The following is a 15,988-nucleotide window of genomic DNA, read 5'->3' as shown; positions in this document are numbered from 1 at the left end:
CTCTTACACACACACACACACACACTTACACTCTTACACACACACACACACACACTTACACTCTCTCACACACACACACACACACACACACACGCTGCCCTGCTGTGGGTTTTGCACAAGGTTGATTGTTTTAGGTTTGTATTTATTGACTGGGTTTGTTTTTCTTTGCTTTGATGTATTTATAAGGGGGGGGGGGGATGCCTCCCCCGATGCTGCAGGGCTGGGGTTGTGTGCTAGGAGGGTGCAGTGGGTCCTGGGGGGCTCTGCATGAGCCAAGATGTTAATTAAAACACTCAAGCTGCCTACCCCTCTTCTCCTATGCCTGGCTTTGTACAGGGGAGGAGCTGAGTGGGGGTGGGGTTACACCCCCACTTGTCCTTGCTTAACACGCCCTGCTCCACCCCTCGCCCACCCCTGTGCCCCTACACTCCACCCAAAGACTGTCGAGAGCCAATTGCTGCCCCTTGCTGGCCTGGGTTGGGGAGGCAGCTGCTTGAAATTTGGGGGAAGTGGGGAAGGGAATTGGCCTCCTGCCTGGCTGCAGGCACCGGAGGCTCAGAAAGGCAGAGGGTCCCCTCTCCCCATGTCCAGCTCCAGCTGCTGCCTGTGAGGGCTGCCCCCCTTAATGCTGAGCCGGCTGTAGGCCTGGGCTAGGACTGTCACCCTGCCCTACGGGCCACGTCCTCACCAACTCCCGCTCCCCTGCTGGAGGGCAAGGGGGCTTCCAGCTTGATCGCCCAGCCCCGTCTCCCCCTTTGTGGAGGAACAGGGCTCCCAGACTCTGCCTCCCCCCACTCCCCTGCATTCACTGTCCCCTCCCTTAGCCCGTTGATTGTATCCCAGCTGCTCCCTTGCATGTAGCCAGCTGTCCTCTGGCCTTGGGGAGAGGAGGGTTACACTGATCCTGGGGCTTTGTCAGACAGGGCCTGGCCCCCGCTTTGCCCCGTGTGTGGCCCAGGACCAGTGGCTGCCAGTGGGGTTCAGCTCGGGGCCCCCCGCTGGTGCTGCTGGCCCCCCAGGGATTGCTGGATGAGCCATGTTACTCTGCCCCCGCCCTGGCCGCATCTTGGCATGGAGCACTTGGCAAGGGGGCTGAAAGCCACTAGGAACACGGATGCCGCTGTCTATGGCTGCCCCTTGGTTTGAGCGGGAGGGAGCCGCCCCAAGGGCCCTGCGCCCGCAGGAACCTTCCTCGCCAAGGGAGAGACGGTAGGAGGCACCGGCCCGGCCTGTCCGGGTGCCTGGCTCCCTTTGTTCTGATGGGCTGGGTCTGGTCCCTGAGCTGGGTAGTTTCAGCCCCTGCCTGACGGGCGCTGGGACAGGTCCCAGTAGCACACCAGGCCCTTCCTCTTCCTGGAATGCAAATGGGGGTGGCAGCGGCCGGACTCCTGGGTTCCTTTCCCAGCTCTGGGAGGAGATTTGTGGTGGGGGAGCCCAAGGCTGGGCTGGCGGGGGCTGCAGGGTGGGAGTGTGGAGCGCCAGCAGGGCTGGGGGGCGCCTGGGGCTGCAGGCAGGGGGGAGGGACTGGCAGCAGCTGGCCCCACAGAGCCGAGGGCTCTCCTGGGAGCCACGTCTCAGTGTCTTGCACAACCTGTGTACGTGCTAGGCCTGCCCACAGCCCGTGTCATCACCGCCCCCTCGCACGGTTGGATCCCCCACCCTGGGGCTTGCCCCACAACCCTTCCTGTTCCTCCTCCCCTGGGCAGGGTGGGGCAGCCCAGGCAGGAATCCCAGCTCCCCTGCCAGCCCTGCACACCTGCACCATGGCGTCCCAGCAGCTGCGGGCCCAGGCCGTGCCCCGCTCCCCTGAGGTGCAGCAGCCCAACTGGAAGCAGCAGTTCGAAGAGACCTGGGAGCTGGGCCGCAGGGGGGTCCCCTTGCCCCAGGCCCCCGACTGGAAAAGCCTGTGCGAGCGCAAGCCCTTCGAGAGGAACCTGCTGCAGAGCCCCAACCCTGAAGGTAACTTCTGTCCCCCCCCCCCCCCCCCCCCAGCCAGCCAACCCCCTGCTGCTCCAGGCCTCCTTGGCCCGTCAGCCCAGGCTGGTGGGGGAAGGTGCAAGTGTCCGGTGGGGACTGGCAGGGCCTGGCGCCCCAGGGGCTGCAGGCACAGACCTGCGTTTTCTGCCCTGAGAAGCTCCCAGGGCTGCCAGCCAGGCAGGGGAGGGCACTGAGGAGGGGCGAGCGGGTGATAAAGGGACTGCGGGGCTGTGGGGAGATTCCCCTCCCAGAGGACACTCGCTGGAGCTGTTTTCCGAGATCCCCAACCCTGGGCTCCGGAATGTGCCCGGGGGAGCCTGACTTGCTGGGGAGTTCCTGCCTCGCTCACTCCAGGAACCGGTCCGAACGGCAGCACTTCCGGGGCTGCAGCACGGGAAAGGCAGTCCCTGCCCACCCGGACAGAGGAGGGCTGCGCAGCACCTGCCCCTCTGCAGAGGTGGCTGCATCGAAGCTGGGGAGGGCTTTGTGTCCCTAGCGGCTGTGCTCCTCCCCAGAGCTGCTTGCACTGGGTGGCAGTTCTGCTGTTGCACCAGACCTCGGAGGCAGCTCTGTGTGAACAGCTGTCACCGCCCACCCCAGCAGCAGCTGATTGTCAGTGCAGGGGGAGGGATTTTGTAGCCCCCACGTCCTACCCCAGAGACAGCCACAGCTCACTGCTGGTTGAGGGATCCCTGTATAAATGGCTGCCGTGCCCCACCCCAGAGGCAGCTGCCTCTCAGGCGATGTTCCTCCCTGTGGGAGTTGTGCTGTGGGCCCCTGAGGGTGTTGCCGTCTCTCATTCCTGCACCCCAAAGGCAGCCCCATTTCTAGGGAGGCCTCTGCTGAACATGGTCCGTGGCAGGGGAGGAGGCGCTGGAGCCTGCCCGAGCTCGCCAGCTCAGCTCTCTGGAGGAGAGGGAATGTAGCTCCCATGCCAGTCGCAGCCCCCGGGGCCATCGGAGCAGCTGCTCCCAGACTGCTCCAGAGGACTGATGAATCAGCGTTGTTGCCTCCTGTCCCTCCCCCACTTACAAATGGCTCTTCCCCCCACGGCCCCTTCCAGCCCCAAGCACCCCAGCTGCTCCCCTTGTGGGGGAAGCGAGACACTGAGCAGGGAAGTGGCTTGACCAAAGGCACACAGGGAAGCCAGGAGTCCTGACTCGCAGTCCCCCTCTACCCACTAGTCCCCATCTCCTCATGGACTGAGCTACAGGCCAGGCACCCTGACTGACGCTAACCACTGAGAAACAGCCAGGGGGAGGAGGCGTGTCTCTGATCCTGATGGGTGGTGCCTAAGCTGGGAGGTGACTTGTCTATTTTGTTCTTTGGTCAGGTGTGAACATTTCAGAGCCAGCTCCCTCCTTGCCTCCCAACAGCCCCCGGGCACCGCTGGAGTCCTTGGGTAAGTGCTGGGAAGGGGAGCCTGGGCCTAGGAGCTGCCAGGATGCGTGTCCGGGAGCGGGGGGCAGAATCAGGCAGGAAAGCTCTCGGTTTGCTTCACAGCCTCCTCGGTGGGGCTAGCAAGGTGCTCTTTGGTTTCCTGGGGGAAGCAGCATCCCTGTATAAACAGCTGCCACGTCCCACCCCAGACTCAGCAGCATCGCAGCTCCGGGCCAGGGATCCCTGTATAAACGGCTGCCACATCCCACCCCAGAGTCAGCTGCATTTCTTGTGCCCTTGGCTTCTGGGACAAGTCTCCCTTCACTCTGCAGCTTTTACTCTCCCTATAATCCTTCTTCCCAAGGTAATTTCAGTGGCTGGGCCATCAGCACAGAGCAGCTCCCTCCCAAGGCGGGCGTCAGGAAGCCTGGCTCTGGGGATCCGTGCTTCAGGTGAGCAGTTGCCTGGGGCTCTGCCCAGGGATGAGGGGGGCAGGTGGCTACTGGTGACTGAGCCGTTGAAGTGGGGGCCCCTACCCCCCAAGCAGCTCAAGCGGGTGAGCCGGGTGTGCGCCTCCCTGGGTGTGATCCAGAGGGCAGGAGTTGGGTGGGCATCGGGTTAGTGCAGCCCTGGTGCCGGCCACCCTGAGGGGGCCGCAGGGCGACTTGGAATCCAGCTGCCTCTATCAACAGCATTAGCATTGTTCATTAGCTGCCTTAGGGCAGCGCCCAGGAGCGCCAGTTATAAAGCAAGATCCCACTGCGCCAGGGGTGGTACCTTTTCATTGCTATTGGGGCATTACGGTATCCTCAAGGGGCCCCAGTCATGGCCCAAGATTGCGCTGGGGTGGTACCTTTTCATTGCTATTGGGGCATTACGGTATCCGCAAGGGGCCCCAGTCATGGCCCAAGATTGCGCCAGGGGTGGTACCTTTTCATTGCTATTGGGGCATTACGGTATCCGCAAGGGGCCCCAGTCATGGCCCAAGATTGCGCCAGGGTGGTACCTTTTCATTGCTATTAGGGGTATTACGGTATCCTCAAGGGGCCCCAGTCATGGCCCAAGATTGCGCCGGGGTGGTACCTTTTCATTGCTATTGGGGCATTACGGTATCCGCAAGGGGCCCCAGTCATGGCCCAAGATTGCGCCAGGGGTGGTACCTTTTCATTGCTATTAGGGGTATTACGGTATCCTCAAGGGGCCCCAGTCATGGCCCAAGATTGCGCCAGGGGTGGTACCTTTTCATTGCTATTAGGGGTATTACGGTATCCTCAAGGGGCCCCAGTCATGGCCCAAGATTGCGCCGGGGTGGTACCTTTTCATTGCTATTAGGGGTATTACGGTATCCTCAAGGGGCCCCAGTCATGGCCCAAGATTGCGCCGGGGTGGTACCTTTTTATTGCTATTAGGGACATTACGGTATCCTCAAGGGGCCCCAGTCATGGCCCAAGATTGCGCCGGGGTGGTACCTTTTCATTGCTATTAGGGGTATTACGGTATCCTCAAGGGGCCCCAGTCATGGCCCAAGATTGCGACGGGGTGGTACCTTTTTATTGCTATTAGGGACATTACGGTATCCTCAAGGGGCCCCAGTCATGGCCCAAGATTGCGCCAGGGGTGGTACCTTTTTATTGCTATTAGGGACATTACGGTATCCTCAAGGGGCCCCAGTCATGGCCCAAGATTGCGACGGGGTGGTACCTTTTCATTGCTATTAGGGGTTTTACGGTATCCTCAAGGGGCCCCAGTCATGGCCCAAGATTGCGCCAGGGGTGGTACCTTTTCATTGCTATTAGGGGTATTACGGTATCCTCAAGGGGCCCCAGTCATGGCCCAAGATTGCGCCAGGGGTGGTACCTTTTCATTGCTATTAGGGACATTACGGTATCCTCAAGGGGCCCCAGTCATGGCCCAAGATTGCGCCGGGGTGGTACCTTTTTATTGCTATTAGGGGCATTACGGTATCCTCAAGGGGCCCCAGTCATGGCCCAAGATTGCGCCAGGGGTGGTACCTTTTTATTGCTATTAGGGACATTACGGTATCCTCAAGGGGCCCCAGTCATGGCCCAAGATTGCGACGGGGTGGTACCTTTTTATTGCTATTAGGGACATTACGGTATCCTCAAGGGGCCCCAGTCATGGCCCAAGATTGCGCCAGGGGTGGTACCTTTTTATTGCTATTAGGGACATTACGGTATCCTCAAGGGGCCCCAGTCATGGCCCAAGATTGCGACGGGGTGGTACCTTTTCATTGCTATTAGGGGTTTTACGGTATCCTCAAGGGGCCCCAGTCATGGCCCAAGATTGCGCCGGGGTGGTACCTTTTCATTGCTATTAGGGGTATTACGGTATCCTCAAGGGGCCCCAGTCATGGCCCAAGATTGCGCCGGGGTGGTACCTTTTCATTGCTATTAGGGGTATTACGGTATCCTCAAGGGGCCCCAGTCATGGCCCAAGATTGCGCCGGGGTGGTACCTTTTTATTGCTATTAGGGGCATTACGGTATCCTCAAGGGGCCCCAGTCATGGCCCAAGATTGCGCCGCGGTGGTACCTTTTTATTGCTATTAGGGGCATTACGGTAGCACCTAGGAGCCCCGCTGCACCTGTGCTACACGGGACAGAAAGATGCCCCCTACCCTGCATGCTCTCCCCTGCGGTTCCCAGCTGTGCTGCTCCCCCTGATCCCTTCCCCCCTTTCTTGCAGCTGGTGCATCAAAGAGCAGCGGGTTGACCTGCTGTCGGAGGGGCTGTGGGAGGAGCTTCTGGACTCTTACCAGCCCAACATCACCGTCATGGACTGGTATGGCTCTGAGTGCGCACCTGTCACTGCCTCCCCTGTGCCTGGAGCCCTAGGCTCAGGCCAGCTCATGGTGCCAACCTGGAGCCCAGAACTGGATGCCGTGGGGGTGCTGGCCAGGGCTGTGGGGCAGTGCCTTGGCTGGGTAGAACGGGGTGCAGAGCTCTCTCCCAGCTGTGGGGCGGGAAGGACCGTGGGGCAGTGGGAAGGGCGTTCGGCTGGGAATAGGGACACCTGAGTCCATTCCTGGCTCAGCATGTTGGGCCACTGTGGGCAGATTAGGTCCCTTCTCATGCCTCGGTTTCCCCATCGGCAATAATTCCAGGGTCCTGACACCCCAGCCTTTCTGCAGTAACCTTTGAACTCTACTCCCTTCCCAGAGCTGGAGGGGGAGACCCGGCTCTAACCACTACATCCCACTCCCCCACCCAGAACTGAGGCCAGTCCTGCCTCCTCCCTCCCCCACTCTGGCCTAGGCTTTGCCTCGTGGTATGCCCCCGGGACGGGCCGTGGGCGTGGGTCTGAGCCGTGGCCCCGTGTAGTCACAATTGGATTGGGGCTGCACAGGCCACCAGTGAAAACCAGGATTTCTTGTGTCCTTTCCCCCCACCCGCTGTAATGGAGCTCAGCTCTCCCGGTCTCCCCAGACCTTGGCAGCTGGCTGGGGCCGTTCACTCCCTCCCTCCGGCGCAGGTACGAGGACAGCCGGCTGGCTGAGGTTGTGTACAAGCTGGACGCCAGGCTGCTGGCTGCCGATGGCCAGACATCCCTGCAGGAATTCCACCACGAGGGTCCCGAGGATGGGAAGTCCCAGGAAAAGAAGAACTGGTGCCATGTAAGGAGATGTGACGCCCCTCCCCCTGCCCAGGGAGCCCTGCAGCTCAGGGGTAGCAGGGTGGGGTGTCTTGGATACATGGGATCTGATCTATGTCCCAGGAGACCCCCAAGGGCCCACCAAGGCAGGCCCACAACTGCCATGACTTGAGGGAAACTGAGGCACTAATCGGTATCACACACATTACCGATTGGTCCCTGGGGCGTGGGCCCCACCAAAGCAGTGGGTGGATGGGAGGGAGGGCGGCTGGGACTGGGGTGGGGCAGACATGGTGCTGGGCCGGAGTTGGTGTCTCCTGGGGCCTGTGGGCTCAGCCCCCTGTGATTTGCCCTTTCCAAGGTGGCTCACGTGTTCCACGACTACGGCCCGGGAGTGCGTTATGTCCATTTCCAGCACCGGAGTCTGGACGCAGAGACGCCGGGCTGGCGCCGCACCCGAGTGACGGACAGCAGCGTTTCCGTGCAGCTGCGGGACTGACGGACAGGCTGGCAGCCGGGGTGCGGGGCAGGGTGCGTTTCAATCCCTCCTGTTCAAAGGCCAGAGCTGAATTCACTGCGGGAAGAGAGTCCTGTCCTTGGCTCGCTGCCCCGTGCTGGGGGGCAAAGCTGGGACTGTGAGAGGCCTGTCAGGTCAGCCTGACTTCTTGGATAGCTCCCAAGAGAAGCCATTCGTATAGGTAGTGGGGCTAGTGGTTACAGCAATGGGGGGGCTTGGGAGCCAGGATCCTGGGAATCTATTTCTGTCTCTGGAGGGGTGGGGGCGGTGGGATCTAGGTGTTAGAGAATGGGAGGGGTTATTAGGACTCCTGGGGTCCGTGGATTGCACGTCTGATTCCTATTTGGTCTGTGACACTGGGTCAAGGCGCTGCAGGGATGTGCCTCGGTTTCCCCTGTTGCAACTTTCAGGGGACCTACATTTGAGGTGTGACCTGGGTAGTGGCATTAAAGATTGTCTGGTGTTTTCTGGGAGCCTACGGCCTGTTTACTTGCCTTATCTCCAGTTCCTCCTGCCCCTGTGGTATGCAAAAGCAAGTGGTTCTTGAGTGCTACCCCCACCCCAGAGGTGGCTGCAACCCAGCATTGGGCGCGGGTTCCCTGTATAAACAGCTGCTGTGCTCCACCCCAGAGGTAGCTGCATCTCGACTCCAGACAGGGGATCCCTGTGTTAAATGCTGCTGTGCCCCACCACTAAGGTGCCTGCATCACTGTGCTGGGCGAGAGGCTCTCTCTATAGTCACTGTGCCCCACCCCAGAGGCAGCTGCATCTGTGTACCTGATGAAGGATCCCTGTATAAACAATCCCTGCATCAGTGTCTGGTGCTCAGGGCTTTCACTAAAGACCTCCTCAGTCTCCTGGGCATGCCACTTTGGCCTGGGCCGCACTCTGAGGGGTGCAGCCTGCCCAGGTTCCCCAAGCTACACCCGTGTGACATGCCCGTGGAGGCAGGAGGAGGGAGAAGCCCCGGAGCAGACAGGAGAGAGCAGCCTGGGGTGGGGGTTGGGGGGGGCAGGGAGGAACCAGCTGAGGCAGACCCCCAGGCAGACGAGCATGGGGGCCCCCAAAGCTTTGGGGCCCCACACTTTCGGGTGCCCTATGCAGCTGCATAGCTCATGTCTGGCTAGGGGGGCCCTGGCTGCCTGACAGACGTTGTGGCTCAGGCCGCATCCCGTTGGAGCCTGTGAGGGGCCGGGCTCCCTGGGGTGTGGCCCCGGATTCACTGCCAGGGGGCGGTGACCAGCCCCAGGGGGTGCAGCCCTTGTCCAGCCGGGGCGCCCCAGCCCTGCAGTGTCTGTCTTGCAAAGAGCACTGGGGCTCTGCAGCCCAGCGAGCGACTGGCCCAAGGGTATGAAGTAACAGGGGGTCCCGGCTTTGCCCCCCACCAGTGAAGACACCCGCAGAGGGGACAGCCCAGGTGTCCAGGGAGAAGCCGGCACATTAGGAGCCGTGATAGCCAGCATGGTGAGACCATCGCTTGGCCTAAACGCTGCCTCGTGGGCCCAGCGTGGCAGCTAGCTCGCTGTTCCGCAGTCGAACGCCGGCTGGGGGCTGGGTACATCGGCCCAGGGGGCAAGGGCTGGTGTTTCTCCGCTTGCCGTGGGGAGCCAATGAGCGAACGGGTACTGCTTAAGGAAGGGGTGCGAGAGGGAGGGGATGTTCCAAGGGTACCACGTGGGGAGGGTTTGGCTTTGGTGTCTTTCTCTGTGCGTTGTGGGGGCATTCGTGCAGCCTAGCTGGGTGGGGGGCTCCAGTGGCGGCTGTACTGAACGGTGCCTCCGCCGCTTGCCACCACTGCTGGAGACAGTCCCCAGGGAGTGAGAAAGGGGCGCAGCACCTGGGAAAAGGCATTAGTGCTGCTACCACTGCCCGGGTCCTAGAGCCTTTGCTGCTCTAGAAGCCACCCCCAGCAATTGCTCTCCCAAGCAACATTGCCAACGCGTCCCGCCGCAGACCCGGCCTGAGTTGTTTCGTGCCTCAGTTTCCCCTGCTTTGTACAAAGGTGATCTTAGCATTGCCCTGCCTTGCAGGAGGATACATTCACTGGAAGGGGCTCAGACACGTAAATTCAGGCTGAGGAGCAAATGAGAGAGGCAGCCCAGCAAGCTCATAGACTTTGAGGTCAGAAGGGACCATTACGATCATCTAGTCTGACCCCCTGCACAACGCAGGCCACAGAATCACCCACCCCCTCCTGGAATAATCCTCTCACCTAGAGCTCAGATAATGAAGCCTTCAAATGGTTTAAAGACCCCAAGATGCAGAGAATCCTCCAGCTGTGATCTGTGCCCCATGCTACAGAGGAAGGCGAAAAACCTCCAGGGCCTCAGTTTCCCCATGCGTGAGATGGGGACCATGGCACCACCCTCCTTCCCAGCCTGCTGTGGGACGAGCTAGTGATGACTAGTACTGTCTCATCACTGCAGTTACATTTATTGCAAGGCAAGGTGTGATCACAGCTGAGGTACAGGGGCTGAGAAGGGTTCCAGGAGGTAAATCAGCCTGAAGATGTCCAGCCACTTGGCTGTACTAAGTAGAGCAGCTGACCTCTCTGGATGCTAAATGGATGCTGCATTAGGTGACTCCCAGCAGCTAAAAGGTGCAGTTTGTGATGTATCCATTAATACCAGCTGATTGGTGTTTAGTGCCACCCAGAGCATGTTGGGTGCGGCATGAAGTTCAAATTAATACAGCCCCTACAAAGGGATTTTCAGATTTCAAGGGGAATTTACCAGCTGCGCTACGCTGCTTCCCAATACTTTTCCACTGGTGGTTTTTTGCTGGCAAATCAGACAAGGACAGCGCACCTGCGAGAGCTGGGCTAACGCCATCCCAGAAGCCTCAGCCACAGAGGAAGCTGGAGAGGTGGAAAAAATCCATGGTGCTGTTTGCTGGCAGTGCACACTCAGGCATTGTGGGATAGGTCTTCACAGAAGTGGACGGCACAGTGGGGTGCAAGTGCTGAATGCTATTGCAGTCAGAGATGCGGGCCGTCTGGCTAGAGATTAAGTATCAGTGCTGGTATAAAAGCTTGGTCCACCTGGAGGTTTGGTGTCAGCTGTGGGATAAAGGCTTGGCGTGGCTGGAGGCTTGGTCTCAGTGGTGGGATAAGAGCTTGGCCCAGCTGGAGGTCAGGTGTCAGCGGTGGGATGAAGGCTTGGTCCGGCTGGAGGTTTGGTGTTAGCAGTGGGATACAGGTGTGGCCCAGTGGAAGGTCAGGTGTCAGCGGTGGGATGAAGGCTTGGTCCGGCTGGAGGTTTGGTGTTAGCAGTGGGATACAGGCGTGGCCCAGTGGAAGGTCAGGTGTCAGCGGTGGGATGAAGGCTTGGTCCGGCTGGAGGTTTGGTGTTAGCAGTGGGATACAGGCATGGCCCAGTGGAAGGTCAGGTGTCAGCTGTGGGATGAAGGCTTGGTCTGGCTGGAGGTTTGGTGTTAGCAGTGGGATACAGGCGTGGCCCAGTGGAAGGTCAGGTGTCAGCTGTGGGATGAAGGCTTGGTCTGGCTGGAGGTTTGGTGTTAGCAGTGGGATACAGGCATGGCCCAGTGGAAGGTCAGGTGTCAGCGGTGGGATGAAGGCTTGGTCCGACTGGAGGTTTGGTGTTAGCAGTGGGATACAGGCATGGCCCAGTGGAAGGTCAGGTGTCAGCGGTGGGATGAAGGCTTGGTCCGACTGGAGGTTTGGTGTTAGCAGTGGGATACAGGCGTGGCCCAGTGGAAGGTCAGGTGTCAGTGGGGGCCAGTTCTTGGTCTTGCTGCCTCTGTCCCAGCCTTGCCTCAGGCACATTTGCAGTAGTAGGCAGAAATGGAGTTGTCCCAGTTCCCAAAGAGCCCCTTCTTGAGCTCCTCCAGCCGATACACTATCCCACTGTTGAACTTGCGGGTGTAGCCTTCCTTCCCCAGCCTGGACCACACGTTGAGTTCGCAGCGTGGTGCCACCACCAGTGAGGAGACCCTGTTAATCCAGGCCAGCGTCAGGTAGGGCACGTCGTCGCCGGGCTGTACCTGCAGCACGCTGCCCCCGCAGCACTGGGCGTAGTAGGGGCTGCTGTCGGTGTAGAGCTGGGCGCAGATCTTGCTCCCGTCCGCGTTCTTCAGGTCCGCTGGCGCCGGGCACTGGGCCCAGGCTGAGGCCAGGAGCAGGGGAAGGAGGAGCAGGGTCTGAGTGGCGGCCATCGTCCCGGGACTGATGTGGGGAACCTCCGTGGCAGGGCCCGTTTATAGAGCCCCCAGCCGAGGCCAGGGGAGCCCAAGGACGCTGGGGCAGGTGTGATAAGGGTGGGAAAAGGAAAAGCTGGTGGCACGGCGGAACATGGTGTGTCCTGCCAAGAGAGCGCCCCATGCGGGCACCTGGGTGCTGTGGCAGTCGGCCGGGGGGAGGGCTGCTCCCCGTGGAAGGGCGGGATCACTCGCTGCTACCCCAGGGGGCTGGGTCGTTGGAACTGTTACTGCCCTCCTGACGTATGGTGAGGGAAACTGAGGCACAGCAGGGCATGGAAGTCATCCAGAAGCCTCAACTCCCTAAACCAGTTGTGTTGTCACCAAGTGATAGACCCCAGCAGTCCTGCGGCTGACCCCCTACTGGCTCTAACCATTAGATCCCACTCCCCTCCCAGAGCACAGCACCCAGGAGCCCTGCAGTCAGGATGCCTGGGGCTCTGCTCCCGATCACGCCACTGGACTTGCCGCCTGACCTTGGGCGAGTCATTTTGTTCATGCTGTGCCACAGGTTCCCTGCTTGTAAGGCAGCGCGGAAATGAGCAACGCGGCCCCCTGGCCCCAGCATAGGGATCCCCATGCTGCCACCACCTGCCCTCCCTGCAGCCCTAGGACTCTGCAGTTTTATTTTCGCCGCCCCAGCGAGAGAGAGGGAGAGCGGTTCCCCCTCCCTGGCCAGCTGCAACCACCGATAAGCTCCCCTGGCTTCTGCAGCAGTGACAGGTGTGCACTTTCCCCAGTTGTCCACCCCCTGGTCATCCCCCAGAGGATGGGGGGCTCAGAGCCTTTCATCCAGCTCCAGCCAACCTTGTTCCCAAGGACGTGGCCTTCTCCTGGCAGCTCCGCATGCACCTGTAATGTCAGCTCCCATCTGGGGACTCTGTACCCTTCCCAGAGCCCAAGCCCTGCTGTCCCCTGAGCTGGGACTGGGGGTGGGTAGAGGAGCGAATGGCCCGTTCCTGTGCGCCCTAGAGAGCTGCTGCAGTTGGGGGGCGGGGGAGAGCCCTGGCCGGCCCTTGTCCAGCCCTGCTATGGCCGTACTGCCCGCTGCATGGGGCGCAGGCCAGGGCGGCACCATGGAGGGACCCAGAGGAACAGAGAGAGAATCTGTAACCGAGCCAGGGGCTTTGCTGCTCTTTTCCACGTGAGATGCAGCCGGCCTGGGAGTCAGGATGCCTGAGTTCTCCTCTTGCTGCTGGCCTGTGAGTACAGCACCGTGTGAGCCGAAGCAGCCGTGCCCGAGCTCCCAGGAGGAGAACTTGGCCCATGCGCCAGCTAGTGCTGGGAAAGAAACGCAGGCGTCCGGAGTCCGTCATCTGCCCCACGAGACCTGCCTCAAAGGACCCCTGTGTCTGTCTGCAGGCGGCTAAGCCCATGGGATGAACCAGGCTGCGTGTAGCTTATTCCTCCCCTCCCGTCTCTCAGCGACCAGGGCCGGGCTGTAAAGCCCCCCGGCAGAGCGGGAGTTGGTGATGCCAGGGCTGAGGGATGCTGGTTGGATGAGCTAGCCTGCATGCCAGGCTATTGCTAGGAGTGGCGAATGCTGTCCCGGATGCCTGGGTTCCACAAGTCACGGTCCCTCTCTATGCCTTTCTGCGCCTGGCACAGCGGGTCCCTGGGGGGCGACCGCAAGGCATGGGACATGAATCTGTTTCCATGTGTTGCCTCCAGCCAGGCTCTCAACCTTTCCAGACTAGGGCACCCCTGTCAGGCGGCTGATGTGCCCTGCATGCCCCCTGAGTTTCACCTCCAGTAAGGACCCCCGACAAAACTAGACAGCAGTGCCATGGTCCCCTACCAGGGAACAGCTGCTGCCTCGCTCCTGGTTCCCAGCCAAGGACCCAGTGCATGGGCTGGGATGTAAAGGCCGTGCTGATGTTTCTGTGCACGCTCTGTGCAGCCGTGCCAAGAGTCACCGTTTGGACTGCACGTGCTCTCTGGCCCTGGCGTGAGCCTAGGAGAGACCTAGAGCCGATGTGTCCCCCGGAATGGCTCAGTGTAATCCCAGCTGAGCACCGCTCTGACAGGGACCCCTTCTGTGGGCTGACCTGGGGTCTCAGGGAGCCCAGAGAGGTGGAAAAGGGAAGTGAAGGCGAAACGGTGTCAGATGAGATTCTCAGGCTGTGGAGAGGGCCCCCGGACATGATGTTGTCAAGATCCTACAAGATTCCCAGTCCTGCGTGTCCTCGCAAGGCGCCCGGCAGCCACACCAAAGCAGCACCCCCTCCGGAGTGGAACCTGTTTGGGCCTGGGTGTGCGCTGCTGATGACTGGATGCTGGCCCAGCCACGGCTAAATAGCTGGGGCCTGATGTTGTTAAGCCCAGGGATCGTGGGGTTGATCCCTGTGGCTGGCCTTGTTCTTGCGCTACAAGGCTCAGAGGTGGCCAGCTTGAGCCCTGCTGTGTCTTGTACTAACAAGTCTTACTCCAGACTCCGTGTCCTTTCCTGCAGCAGTGGCTGCTTTTGGGACGGCATTAGAAAGCCCCAAGAATGGTGCAAATGGCCACACACAGGGGCTGCTCCCCCAGCCCATGCCCTAGAGTAATGCACATGAAATACCTGGATTTTTTTTTTAACCAGCCTTTTTATTAACATTCACATAAGGCACAACACGGCAACCAGAAATGCTCGAGAGCCAAAGGCAATCTCTCCCACCACCATTCAAAATGGCACAGTGCAGGACGCTCAGACTCTGCCCCAATCTGAGATCACGGGCTCCCTGCCACTCGCATGCAGAATTATTTTAAAAAGCAGTGTAGGGCATATGACACACGCCTGTGCATTGCATAGACACATAAGCTGGCTCATTGCACTATGTCGGATGGAAGGTCTCTCTTAACAGATGAACTATGACCCAGCCAGTGAGCCAGGAATAAATAAATATCTAACCCAATTCCAATGTCAATAATTACCCAATAATTCCAGGGACTGAAAATAAATTACATAAATAAGACACGTTATGTAACACTGCTACAGCTAGGGCCAGCCTATTGCACCTGAAAACACTGACTGCAGAATGTCTTCTGCTGGGTAGCTGGGCGCTCCTACTCCACAGTAAGCAGAAACCAGCTGTTTCAAAGTCGCCTTCGAAGTAAGCTGGAAAAGGAAGCAGCCCGAGTTTTGAAAATTCAATATTTTGAAAATACAGAACCACGTTCCACCCACTTCAGGTCACGAAACTGGCACCGCACTGCCCAGCACCAATTTCTTACCGGGGGGCAGGCAAGCAGGAGTCAGGGCAACTGCTAGTAAACCTGCGAGAGGCTGGCAAGAGGCGCTAACTCACAGATGCAACCTGAAGGCTTAACGTTGACCTGAGAAAAAAAGCCAGGAGCAAGCTACTGACTCACCATGTGACTGCTCTGCCACCGGTCAGGAGCCAGGATTGTCTCCTGATATGTAACAATATAGCACTTAAAATAAATATAAGGGCCCAGCCCTTCTCCCTCTCGTCTCCCCCTCACGTCAATTCGGTAGCTGTGTCTGGACTAAAGTTCCCTCGGCTGGCAAAAGGATTTCAGTGGCAGGATTCCTTTTCGGCAACATACTTCAGATGTTCATTCAGTAGGCGAAAGATGTCGAACATCATGGCTTGCTCCAAGCACCTGGCAGACACCTGGGACCAGAGAAATAAAAAGTGGACATTACAGCTTGTCGCTGGGGGATAGAACTAAAGGAGAATCGCTGCTAGCTGTCAACACTAGAAGGGATAGGACACATGGTTGCAGTATTCTGACTCCAGCCAGCAGACAGTGGCCACCATGCAGGATTGTCCAGATGCCAGGTGCTGACAAACCCACAGCTCCGTGGAGCTGTCCTGTGGTCTCACCTCTCTTTTTCTGGAGTGGGATTTCTGGAGCCATTTGGTGTAGCTGGATAGCTGCGCAGTCAGGCTGTGATCCAGGCCCTTCAGCTGGATCTGAAAGATGGTGCAGCAGGCCTTACAAATGCCCTCCTCTCCAGCAGTGCCCATGTCCCACCCCAGAGGTGGCTGCATCTCAGTGCCAGGCCAGGGATCCTCGTATAAACAGCCCCCAAGTCTCACCCCACACAGCTGGTACTCACACAGCTCCTGAGGTCTGCTCTGATGCTGGCCAGGGTGTCCAGGGGTAGGGACACCCAGTTGGCCATGGCGGATTCACTGAGGTTCTGCATGAGCCTGATGGACAGATCCACTTCTTCCTCCAGCAGCACCAAGCTGTGACATGCCTGCGGGTGCAGCAGAGGGATGCCTGTGTGAGATGGGAGGGGTAGCAGGGCACTGGGCCTGGGGCCAGCGGGAAGGTC

The 15,988-nt window shown here is 59.5% G+C and overlaps 2 protein-coding genes across 2 annotated transcripts; one reads left to right on the top strand and one right to left on the bottom strand.

Moving 5' to 3' along the window:
* The first annotated feature begins 1,543 nt into the window (after window positions 1-1,543).
* Window positions 1,544-7,958, top strand: NCCRP1 (NCCRP1, F-box associated domain containing). Its single transcript, XM_075917218.2, has 6 exons — window positions 1,544-1,959; window positions 3,311-3,379; window positions 3,722-3,809; window positions 6,063-6,158; window positions 6,849-6,990; window positions 7,330-7,958. Exons 1-6 carry the CDS (start codon window positions 1,764-1,766, stop codon window positions 7,465-7,467), a joined length of 729 nt encoding a protein of 242 aa, XP_075773333.1. The 5' UTR covers window positions 1,544-1,763; the 3' UTR covers window positions 7,468-7,958.
* A 1,946-nt stretch (window positions 7,959-9,904) lies between these two features.
* SYCN (syncollin) lies at window positions 9,905-11,696 on the bottom strand. Its single transcript, XM_075917247.2, has one exon. It carries the CDS (start codon window positions 11,656-11,658, stop codon window positions 11,260-11,262), a length of 399 nt encoding a protein of 132 aa, XP_075773362.1. The 5' UTR covers window positions 11,659-11,696; the 3' UTR covers window positions 9,905-11,259.
* Window positions 11,697-15,988: the final 4,292 nt, after the last annotated feature.

The sequence above is a fragment of the Pelodiscus sinensis genome, chromosome 18 (genome assembly GCF_052426305.1).
Source record: "Pelodiscus sinensis isolate ZL-2025 chromosome 18, ASM5242630v1, whole genome shotgun sequence".
In the NCBI taxonomy this organism is placed as follows: Eukaryota; Metazoa; Chordata; order Testudines; family Trionychidae; genus Pelodiscus; species Pelodiscus sinensis.
This window is presented reverse-complemented; position numbering and strand designations above follow the sequence as displayed.